The 12,996-nt window shown below is 34.1% G+C and overlaps 1 protein-coding gene across 1 annotated transcript; it reads left to right on the forward strand.

The window, feature by feature from the left end:
* The first annotated feature begins 556 nt into the window (after positions 1–556).
* On the forward strand, positions 557–3,638 carry LOC140882902 (uncharacterized). Its single transcript, XM_073289149.1, has 2 exons — positions 557–1,922; positions 3,338–3,638. Exons 1-2 carry the CDS (start codon positions 693–695, stop codon positions 3,494–3,496), a joined length of 1,389 nt encoding a protein of 462 aa, XP_073145250.1. The 5' UTR covers positions 557–692; the 3' UTR covers positions 3,497–3,638.
* Positions 3,639–12,996: the final 9,358 nt, after the last annotated feature.

Genomic DNA, 12,996 nt, shown 5'->3' on the forward strand with positions numbered 1-12,996 from the left:
TTTGATTGATAAATTATAGTTTATTTGATTTGATTGATTAAATTTTATATAAAAATGTTAAATGACTATTTTGTCCTTTTAACAATAAATAAAATAAAAATTATATTATTTATAAGGGGTAGTATAGTAATTTAAATTCAATGATTTGATTGATGTTAGATAAATAATTAATGATTTGATTGATGTAAAATAAATAGTTAATATATGGATAAATAATATGATGAGCAGAACGTGACATGAGATATGATAAGTTATACATATATTAGTAATATGGTGAACATAAATTTTATAATTATAGATCACAAGAACAATCCCGAAATTATTCTTTTTTTTTAAAAAAAATCCTTATTATACAAAATCATGTAATGACTAATGCGTGTGCACATAGACACTAGATTATATATAACAAAATTAAATAGATGGTTCAAAAAATAAAACAAAAAAACAGATATTTTTTAAAAGGAAAAATTCAATTTAATTATGATTTAATATTTTTTTCCCGATAAATAACAAAATTACAAATTTTCTTTTAAAAAACAAAACAAAATGTAGCAAATATTAGGCATCCCTCCTCATCGGCCAATCCAGGATTTCCGAACAGCCTATCCCTTTCCTACCCTCAGCTCCAGAACCCTAATTCCTCTTTTCTTCTTCCAATTGGGATTTTCTTCTTCTCCAATCATAAATTTTGTATGGATTCTTTGTTGGCAAATTACGCTTCCTCTGATGAAGAAGAACAGAATCAGCAGTCGAAACCACGATCAGAACCACTCGTATCGAAGTCCGAAGCTGAAGAAGAACGAGATTTCCCCTCAAAGTCCACTTCGAGACCCGGTGGGATTTTCAGCTCTTTCCCGCCCCCAAAATCATCTATTTTCAATTCATTGCCCCCTCCCAAATCCCAGACGAATTACGGGCAACATGATGAACAGATTGATGATCAGGTTCTAGAAAAATCAAAGCCGAAGGCATCATCTTCATCGCTGTTCTCGTCCCTTCCTCCGCCCAAATCGTCGACTTCCGCTTCTTCTACTACTACCACCAAAAAGGTTGTTCAATTCAGACCTCCTCCAATGGTAAACCCGTTTTCTTCTGGCGATAATGACGAGGAGGAGGAGGAGGATGAAGAGGAAAGGCAAAAGAAAAAGTCGAAAGCATCATTATCTACCTCCTCTGCGATGTCATTTTTATCTAGTATGCCCGCACCGAAGAACTCAGCCACTTTGGGCGCTATGCCTTATGCTTTGGGTTCTGGCCACAGATGCATAATTGAACCTGAAGCTCGAGATTCTACTGAGAGTGTGACTGGAAGTGATAAGGTTGTAAGTTCAAATGTCGGACTTGTCAATGATCAGTCGGATGAGATGAATTATGATAATTCTAGTTGGAGCTTAGGAAGTAAAAGCACCAAAAATTTCAGTGCAATTGAATCTTTCCATGGTGAAAAGGTTGGCTCAGCTGTTGTGAGCAGCGTTATGGAAAATGATGACGGCGTGAGTTCCAATTTGGGATTCTCTGAGGTTAAATCCGATGAGTTCAATTATGATTATTCTGGTAGGATTTCAGGAAGTGAAAGCTACTATAATCATCAGAATGGTGGACAATTTGCTAATGTTGGCGCTGAGGCAGTTGATTATTCGTACGGGAGTGAGGATCATTCGGATTACCCAAATTATGCTGCGGGTTATGGGTATTATAGCAACAATCCACAGGATGAGAATAATTGGGCTGATACTTCAATTATGACTGCGTTTCCTGAGGCATCTGGAGGGGTTGAGAATGCACTTAATGTTCCTGGAAAGAGGGGCAGAAGAGATGCTCCACAAGATATAGTTGAGGTGAAGCAGGACGAGTTGATGAAAAATCGGCCACGGGAAGACCAGACCAAAATGACTGGGATTGCATTTGGCACTGCATATCAGGTACTCCTCTCATCAAGACTCGAGAATTATCATTTCTGATTTAGGGAGGGCTTGCAAAAGATTATGTTTTCGTAGAAGATTAAATTTATAGATTATTGCAAGATTATGATTTTGTAGAAGCAATTAAATTTATAGATTATAAAAAGTGAATAAAAATCAAAAGTTGTATTTGATTGGAAACAATTGTTAAAATCTAAAAATTAAAGATGAGTAGTGTTTGATAATCAAGTCATTAAATTGGTTTTAACTTTGACCTTTTTATTAGAATTTTTATTAGAATCACTTTCAGATAATCATAATCACCACAATGACTAGCTTTTGGATTTCAATTAAGTCAAGCATAAACTAACACGTAATTTGGGTTTAAGAAACACACAAAAATGATCTTTTTAAGTCAAAATCTAGCGATCACTTTTTTTTGTGATTGCAAACACTACTCGATCTCATTGAAATTGTGTTGTGAGACACTACACACGATATAGTTAATTTTTAAGATTTAGGAGGGGGAAAGAGACTATACTTAAGCCCCAGCGTTGTGAATATACAGAGATTAGCAAAAGTATCTCCATGTCTGCTTTCACTGCTGCGTAAAAGTATGAAATGATATTTAATTCAAATCTTCCAGTGCTTACCGTGAACAGTTTTTTATTTTTGTTTTGGGAGCAATACTGTTAGTAGTTATACCAACTAATATTGTGAATTGATATGCAATTGTTGTGCACGTTTTTAGTCGATGCAGAAAATTTGCTTGCCTGAAATTAGGTTCAGGTGAAGCACGATGATGAAAACTTATGTGCCATACTCATCATCCCCCAGTATATAGGGGATACTGTTTTCTGGTTATGTTGCGAACTGTGTCAAGATATTCTTAAACACATCTCTTTAATCTTCAAAATAATTTACAAACCGTCAAAAGCATTCGGGAAAACCCAAGTGTCTACAGTGTTCACTAGTTTATACAGTATTCTGATAAAATCCATGAGACGGGGAATGCCTCCTAAGAAGCTAGTGGTTGTACTGGCTGCATGCTGACTACTGGCCTTGCTTCCTCATTTATGATCTACTAATTCGTTTTGTCTGATAAACCATCTTGGCTTGCAAATATGAAACACCATTTTGCCCTGTAATATCTCCCCTAATTTGTTCATTCTCGTTCACTTCATCTCCAATAAAACATGTCATGCTTGAATCAACTTTGGGCAGATATGGTGTTTTGTAGTTTGTCCTATGCAGGCAACTACAATGTTATTGGTTTTTGAATAGCAATGTTGTACCTGATTAACTGCTGACGAAAATTTGAGTGATTCTTATAGGGCCGTATTGTAACATTCAGCTATCAATTGACTTTCTTCAAGTGCTGTAAATTATAATAGTTCAGTTAGCATCTTATGTATCTACCATATGCCTTCTTGCAGCCCATATCAACCAAGGGTAAGCCTTCAAAGTTGCACAAGAGGAAGCACCAGATTGGGTCTTTACTTTATGACTTGAAGCAAAAAGAGATGGAGTTGGCTGAACGACGCTCGAAAGGATATGCTACTAAAGCTCAAACGCAAGCAAAATACGGTTGGTGAGGTGCTGGTTTTTTCTTTCTTATGTTGTGATGATAACATAACACTGGAAAACCACTTTTCTCTTGCAAGATTTTCTCTTTACACTTTATTGGATTCAACCCAATCCTGGTTGGAACACTGTTGTATGGAATCATGTTTTATATTTCCAGTTTCCATAGTGCGAGCACAAATAGTTGGCACTTCTCAAGTAGACAAGGGTATAAAAGTTTCACAAAAACACCTTATTATATGTAAAAGTATTGTTTTTCATTCCATATATAGATTAGATCGATTTGTCTTAAGATGGATCTCCGATCCAACCCATAAAAAAATATTACTTTTTATGTATCCGTCTTACGTCATGGCTTGAATATAAATCCGGGACATATTTTAAAGATACTATATCTTTTAACGTATATAAAGAATCTGTCATTTAAACACCATTTTTTTAAACCAAAATTGCTCTTATGTGACATGGATACTACATTTTTGTTTTATTTATTTTTTTTATATTTCAATATTTCAAATTACAGTTTAGTCCTTCGATTATTTTTACAACTATGATATTACTCTTATTTCAATATAATCAAATTAATTACAAAAATATTATACAAAGTTGTACATCAATACACTAGTATATATAATATAATACATCTCAAACTTAACAAATGTCGTACATATGCTATTACAAATTTTAGAATTAGATACGCAGATAATATTATCTAAGATTTTATATATTACCTAAAAAGGTAGATAAAAGAAGTGAATGTTCATCACTGTTTCAGTTAAAAATTAAAATAATAAATAAATGCAGTTTATCGGATCCAGCTGAATACACGTGTAACAAGCTGAAATTGCATGTACCCAAACTTCTCTGGTCAACCTATTGAAATCCCACAAATAATCCGGATTTGTTAGGATCCGTATCCGATGAACATGCAAAGTACCATTTCCCCCACTTCCAGATAATTTAAACTAAATACAATTATCCAAACAATATATTTTGTTAAAAATGGGTCTACCCTTTGGGATACACGATCAGCACTCCAATTCCAGCCACGTTATTTGGTAACCCAAAACTTTAATCTTGTTTCAGTTTTCAATATATTCTGATTTTCATCTTTTCTTTTGGTAATTATATATAATCTTGCTAGCTAGTGGGATCAGTTTTTTTTTTTTTTTTTTTTTTGGTATTTATAGTTACATGAGTATATAGTAGCAAGCAGCCTATTTTTTTGGCAGATTAATAATTAATTTCATTTATTGTTCAAACTTGATGAATGATTTTTGATGAACTGTATTGAGTCGATGGCAATATACACACGCAGCTCGAATAAGGCGGCGGAATCGATGTTCCATGGCAAAGAAAACTCGGAAAAGAAACCGATGTCGAAGAAGCTATGCATATGCTCCGACACCACTCACGCCGGCTCATTCAAGTGCCGACTGCATCGGTCGAACATCGCGATCAAAGACCAGATCACCCACGTCCAACGCCCGCGCACTGTTAACTAACTGAGGTCTTGTATATACATGTTGCTAATTAAGTTGTGAATAGAGATTTATTTAATCTGACGTTGTATAATGTTTAGAAGCCCTGTTAATATCTATCTTTGAATTCTTATCTTTGGCTTGCTGCCTGCTATAACTTTAACTTGGATCCGCAATATTTTTTAGGGAAATAGTCATTTTGCGATTTCGATCCTTTATATTTTTAGATTTCATTTTTGTTCGCTATATATTTTTGATTTTTTTGACGATTTTAGTCTTTTTTTTTCGATGTGGCCCTGATGAATGTAATGCTGATTAGGAGCTAACGTGTATAGTGTCATAAATCGAAATATACAGGACTAAAACTGAAATATGAAAGCATAAATGATCGAAATCGCAAAACATAAAGAACCGTTATCGCAGGTTTCCCTATTTTTTACATAATAACTTTGGAAATTAAACTAAGAAAGGTACAAAATAAAAGGCAAGATATACAAAGAGTTGAGTACTTTTCTTCAATCAATCAATTATCAACATAGAGGAAATAAGTGAGGCCGCAACATTGGCAAATACCAACGGTAGAACTCCATCAATTGCCCGTTTCTCATGATTTGGGTCAGGATTTTCTTCAACATTCGGAAAGGCAAAGTAGCCATGATCATACCCCGTCTTAACATCGAACGTGACACCACGAAGAACCGTCGACGCCGGTTCCCTAGACGAATCGCTCCGCCCTTCTGCCGCCTCTTCCGTCTGCCGCCGCGGCACCACCCTATTACCACGGTGGAGTTGGGCAGTAGGGATATGCTATATGCTCTCATAAGCATGATTTTCACCTGGCTAGAGACTTCAATCCCCAGGGGGAATTTTTCTTTAAGCTGTTTCTAAGTGGTGATAGTGTATAAATAGTGTTTTGAGAGAGTTAATAATGAAGGTAATTATGAAGACAATTAGAGCAATAATTGTGTTTTATCAAGTGGTGCCCACGCACATTAATATCACTTTTTTTTAGAAGATGATTTTTTTTTTCTCTCTTTATATATATATTTTTTATGACGATGATGCAACGGTGGTTATACTTCCATGTACATTAGATAAATCTACATTATATCGCTAGAATAATTACTTTTGGTGATTTTTTAAATTTATATTTATACTTCTAAATTTTAAATAGTTATATCACTATTAATTTAAAAAAATACTGTTAAAATTCATTAATTCAAAAATAACAAAAGTTATCATATTAAAATAATTATTCCAACGAACAGTGCTTAAAAATATTAATATTGATAATTGATAAAGACTAAAGAGAATTATACTCATAATTATTGAGAACGCATATATAAATTTTTCCATTTTTAAAAAAATATTTAGAAGTTTGGTAAAATATATATATATATATATATATATATATATATATATATTCCTATATTATTAAAGTAAAGACCCTCTAATTAACAAACTTTCAATTAATTGGTGAATTTTGATTTGAAATTATCATTATCTCCTAACTTAATTTTCAATAAAATCAAAATTAATGGGCGAAATAGTCATTTTAAATGGTTTCCTATTTTCTAGTCATTAAAAGCTCATTTTGTGCCCTTTGATATTATTTTATTTACAAAATGACTCTCACTTTATAAGATATATATATATTTTTGTGAATATTTATTTAGAAAAAAATTATATTTTTATTATTTTAAATTTTATAATTTATTATTTATTTTCTTCGTTAAAAAACGAAATGTACGAGCATACAACGCGTGCAGCGAAATACTAATATTTAGAAGTGTTGTCATGATTACAGCATGTAGTCTAGCCTTATTTTTATATTATTAATAGCATTATTATTATTATTATGGTCACTCAACTTTTCGGCTACGAAAAATCAAACTTAACTGATATTGGGCCACCCTCCTCTATTATGCTCCTCATGCCGCATCGAATCTTTTATATTTTTACGATAATAAATTGGTGGAATTTGAAAGAAGTTTAAAGATACAGTTTTAATTTAAAAAATTAAATAAATATTATTAAATAAAGGGTTTTATATTATTGAAATCAAGGTTGGTTGCGGAAAGGTTGAAAATAATCAATACTGACGAGGCGACGGCCCATCAAGTTACAGTAAAAAGACCTAGAATCATGTAGTAAGTAATTAGTTGATGGAATATTAAATTATATATTTTTTTAAAGAAATAATATATATGTTGTTAGGTTTATAATTATAAATTTAGTATTGGAGAAAGCCCCTAATTAACTCCGAAGAGCCTACTTTTATGCACACTCTTTTATGGAACCAAAGGGCCGAAGTAGGTGTTCAAATTTAATTTAATATTAATCCCATATATGTTCATTCATTTTTCCGCATGCATCGAAAAGAAAATGGATTAATTTGCTGAAGCATAAAATCATACCCGATTTGGATGAAAGGATAATATTTTTTTTATAACACACTCTTGATTAATAAAAATAAACTGATAATTTTGTTCGAATCAAGGTTCATTTTATTCAATGTCCACTGATGATGGTTTATCAAATCGGGGCCCGGGTTGTCAGGGTAGTGAAGTGGGCCTGACGTGATGACCGGGCTAGTAGGTGTAAAATGTGGTTTGTCCCTCCTGGATCGGGATGATCTGCACACAAGGGAAAAGAATGAAAGCACGTTAGTGGGGCGCCGGAAGGTTTTCCGGCGGGGCCACTTCGATGCTTAAGTCAAACTTAGAAATAGAGTGGGCTTTTAAGAAAAATGAGTATAGTGCTTTGGGATTTTAGATGAACATACCTCTACAAATGCTTATGGCCAGGTATTTATAGGCCTTGGAGTGAGAGAGTCACTCCGCATTTCCAGGGTAGTGGCCACGATCTGGATCGTGGGTGTAGGAGTTACCCACATTTACCTGTGACGCACGATGGAGCCGGAAGGCTCGGGATTATGGTAGTCGTGGGGATCATGCCCTTGAGACATGGGCTTTGTCTAAGTCATGCAGATCTGGTCTCCCGGGATCCTGAAGCTCCTAGCCTGCTTTAATACAGCCCTGACACCCCTGGCTTTTCCTGGTCCTGCCACCCCTGGCTTACCAGGGTATCACTACTCCTCCCAAAAATAGTCGGGCTAGAGTCTTACTCGTTGTCCTGACTAACAGCCCTGCTACCCTTGCTTTAATACAGCCCTGATACCCCTGACTCGGTATAGCTCTGTTCACTGCCCTGACTAGCATCCCTGATGCTTCGGCTTCTTCTTAGCCCTGATATCCCTGACTTCCCGGGATATCACCATCCACCTTTGCGATCGTGGATTCTCATGTCGTAAAATTATCAGATAATTGCTCAAGATCTTTGATCTGCCACCTGGACCTGATGAGAAATATGGAAGCACTTCTTATGGACTCGTTGGTTCATTATGATATCACTATCTAATATGAAAAAAATGAAATATTTAAAATGATTTTATAATAGACTACAATAAACTTTTATAACAACTTAGATTAATCATTTTCATAAAACAAAAACAAATACAATCTATTTGTTATAAGAACCTATTGTCAAGTCGCTCAAACGCATGTGAGGGTGAGGGACGTGACATAATTCATTGCCTATTAGGAAAAAATAAATTACATCATTTTCTTTTCTTTTTTTTACTGACTTTTTGCGTGGATTTTCATTATTTATTGATGGACCCTTTTTTTAAGTAGATGGTCCTCGATCGAACCAAGCATATATGATATGAGTTTGCTGTTGCGTTACGGAATTTTCTAATCCACACAGAGAGGATCTGTAGACTACTCTAGAATATTCAAAATAGATTTTTGATAAGTGGTAGTATTTTATGAATATTCTAAAACACTTAGGTATATATTATTATTATTATTATTATTATTATTATTATTGGGAAAAAGTAATTATTTTAGTCTAGCATGATTAGTGAAGGCTAAAATAAGAAACATTCACGTGATGACCATGAACGCCAAACGTCAACTTCACAAGCTGTGGCTAAAGCATTGCAGCAGAAACTTCCCACTAATGGGGGGCCTAATTACTCCACTTTCCCATTCAATTATTTCATCCAATAGTTAATTAGTAGTTAGCTTGCAGTGTAACACTGTTAATTGGGCTTCCATTTGTTCGGGTCAATATAAATTTTATTCGACTGTCCAATATATTGAACCACCATCATCATAAATCAAATCCACGCACTACAAACTTTCACATTCATCGGACCTATTATTTGATTTTTCCGGAACCAATTGAATTTGAATCTGGACCCGCACTTCAGCCGAGCTCAACTACAATATAAACTAGTAAAAAATGCACACATTTGTTGGATCACGATCTCGCATCTGTTAGATATGATACCCGTGGCAGCAAAAGTTTAAAAATTTATTTTCTGATCTGGAACGATTCCAGATCGTGGGTATCAAATCTCTACGATTAAAAAAAAACAAGTAAAATAAAACAAGAGTAAATTTTACCTCTCAAGTCTCAACTTGAGGTTTTGGACTCCAACAGAATAAATCTGTTCTTCTTGTATATCCCAGAAACTGATGACTCATTAAATTTAATTATCTCAACGGGAATTAAAAATCTATTACTTGTGTGACCCTCAATGGTTCAGGGATATAGCTAGCCGTGGGCTCACAACTCCTTGTGACTCGGAACAACGATTTTCGACTTGCCCATCGAATCATGGTAAAAGCGCCTAGCAACATCGCCCCATGATTCCCTAGGTATCACTGATAGTGCCTGCAAGAACCAGTAGGTTTTGGTTAACGTATAGTACGGTTCCTTCATCCATATATCCTGATCGAATCAACAACCATTGGTATATCGAGAGTTGTTCGAGATTCGATAACTATGCAATATATCTTGAAGATCAAATAGTGACATCGCATGTGCAACTAGGAAATCAAGTAACCTAAAGCACATCGTGTACTCTGGCAAGAGATTTGTCACACTAATATCTCGTCAGATCGCATAGGATATCCACACTCGCAAGCGTGTGGTGAATCCTTGACAACAAAGCATTGACTCCTATATGTATCGTAACTGTGCCCAATCTCGACACCTGATGACCCTCATAGAGTCGATAAACGAGTCAAAGCACAGTACTAGCATATAGAGTTTCCATGATGTTTCAAGTAATAAGGACTAATGGTGTACAACCAAAACCGCAGACTTATCCACTCAATTAGTGAAAACCACTTGTATAGTCCGAATATGGTAGTTCAATCATTCATCCAATGAATATACATTTGCATGCTTCGAACATCTCTATATTTCATACCAATGAAACGTGGTATTTGGCATCGCAAATGCTAGTCTCAATCTCGAGCGATCCTTATCCTTATTGCGGACGGCTCAATTGACTAGGAACTCTTTAGAATATACAGTGGCTATAAGATGTGTTTCATGATAGTGCTCTCTCTGTCTCCACTATCTCATCTTACTTACACTATAGTATATTCAAGGTCTTTATCAAAATAATAATAGTATATCACAATATAACAATATGAAGAAAGATAAATAAAACGTCATTAAAGAATGTAAATTATATTTAAACAAATATTGTTTACAATAAGAGACTCTCAAAGCCCTTAGCCACAAGTTGGCTAGCGGGGCATCAACTCTTTCAACATTTTGTTTGTGTAGAAGAGAAGTTTTTTTAAAGCAAATCATGAAGTTAGTGTGGGAAGTTTTTAGTGAAATATTGAGTATAAAAAGGTAATTTTGAAATAAATAAATTTGGTGTCCTTAAGATAGTTACTATAATAAACAGTCTTTTATATAATAGTATTGATAAATATATATATATATATATATATATATATATATATATAATATTAACTTGAGAGATACACATGATGCATGTGCAACTAAATAAATAAAAATGATGTAGATAAAAAAAAATCGAGGAAGATAAGTAATAAAAAAATATGAGTGGAAAAAAAGTTGATAGATGGTTTCTTTAAATTTAAATTGTAGATGATAATAGATTATATCATACATTAGAGAATGTAATTTTCATTTCGAATTTTTTGCCCTTTTCCAATAGAAATGAATGAGTATTTTTATTGACTTGATAAGTAATTTGACGTTGATGTCTCATTACAGCTGTCAGGCAAGACAACCTATGGCGGGGCGGGCTGACCCACCATTCCGATGAGCTGAAAATTCTCAACTCAACTCAACTCAACCCAACTCAAGGTGGATTGCGGGTTAGGAGGGTCGGTCCGCGGGTTGGCTCACTACAAATAAAAATTATTATAATTAATTATTAATAAATAAATAAATATTAATAGAAACATATTAATAAAAATTTTAATTATTGATTTATACGTATAAATTTTATATAAAATAATTAATACAAAAATTTAATAATTTTTATTAAAATATATATATATATATCACAATAAAAATAAAAAATAATAATAATTTTTCAGGCCAGCGGGCCAACCCAGGACCGCCTAAGGGGCTGATCCCCGCCTAGACCCGCGACCCGCATGGGTTGGCCCACTTTTAGTTGAGTTGAAAAAATGTCATCTCAACCCACTTAAATTGTGTGACGGGGTGGGCCGACCCGACGGACCTAATCCAAATCGAAGGTTCTATGTTTCATGGATCAAATCAATAAACTATATATAGATGTCTCTCTCATGTTTTATATATCTATATCTATATTATATATAAAGGAAGAACACCTTAGTAGTCTTTTGATATGCTCACTTTTAATTGTTTTTTTTAAAATAAAATAAAAAACCCACAAAATTATTCAATTGCAAAAATAAAAAGGATAAATTAAAATCAAATATTTGAAAAAAATAAATTTATATTATATACACACAAAACATAATATTTGTATATAATATTATACACATAATGCGTGTGCATGCGTGTGCGGTGCTGTTAGTATAATAATATGTGTGTGTTGGTTTTGAGCTAAAAAGTTCGACTTGGAAAAAATTTGATCCAAATCATTTGTATGTATCGAAAAGGAAATAATATGTAGACTGAGCCTGAGTCAACTTCAATTCCACCAGAAAAATAAAGATAGATCAGTATTCCGGTGCCCGTGTCGTGTATCTATAAAATCTATTTTTTCAAAACCAAAAATATATAAATAAATGGTAAAGTTAAAAAACGCAAAAAATTAAAAAAAAAATAGCGTTTTCGCAATCAAAGTCACAAAAACACAATAAATAGATCAATTTCACAAATATGTATAGCATTTTCAAAGAAAAAAACACCAAAGGACGGGTGTTATTTTGGTGAATAAAAAAAATCAAATGACCAAAAAAAAAAAAAAGAAGAGACCATATAAAAATAACTAAAATCTTTTGGTGGAAACTGTCACATGATATAATTCGGACAGAGAAGAATCTTGATGCACACCATGTTCCAGTCTCGGGTAAGTGCCCTCTCTGTGGGTTTGGTGATGATACGACTAGTCATGCTCTGTTTTTTTGTCCAGCAACTAAGGGTCATTGGAAGGGCCAGGTGTTTAAGTGATTATTGAATCAAGTTCGGGGTTGATATTTGTTATGGATGATGAAAAACTTTAACAAAATAGATTTTGAAATATTTGCTTGTCGGACATGGAGTGTTTGGTGTGGACGTCTTCGAGTTATACGCAATTCCGATGACGTGATTAGTTATATGCCAGAAAATTGGGATGATCGGTATATTGAGGAGTATTGGGCTGCTGTTAGAGATTTGAAGATCGATATGCTTGAACCAGAGAATGCGAACTCCACCACATGGTTATCTTCACCGATCGGACACCTTCGTCTTGATGTAGATGCAGCTCTTAATGAGAGACTTAATTTATACAGCATAGCGGGCGTGATTCGAAATTCTGACGGTAATCTAATGCTGGCTTTTGGGAGAAGAATTGGCCAGCCTCTTTCCGTGGTTCATGCAGAGCTTCTGGCTATTAAGGAGGGTATTCAGTTAGTTCGCGAAAAGGGCTTCTTCAACACTTCTATTTATTCCGACTCAAAGATGGTCGTGCAATCAGTCATGGATTCATCTGA

Source organism: Henckelia pumila, chromosome 2 (assembly GCF_033568475.1).
Source record: "Henckelia pumila isolate YLH828 chromosome 2, ASM3356847v2, whole genome shotgun sequence".
In the NCBI taxonomy this organism is placed as follows: Eukaryota; Viridiplantae; Streptophyta; class Magnoliopsida; order Lamiales; family Gesneriaceae; genus Henckelia; species Henckelia pumila.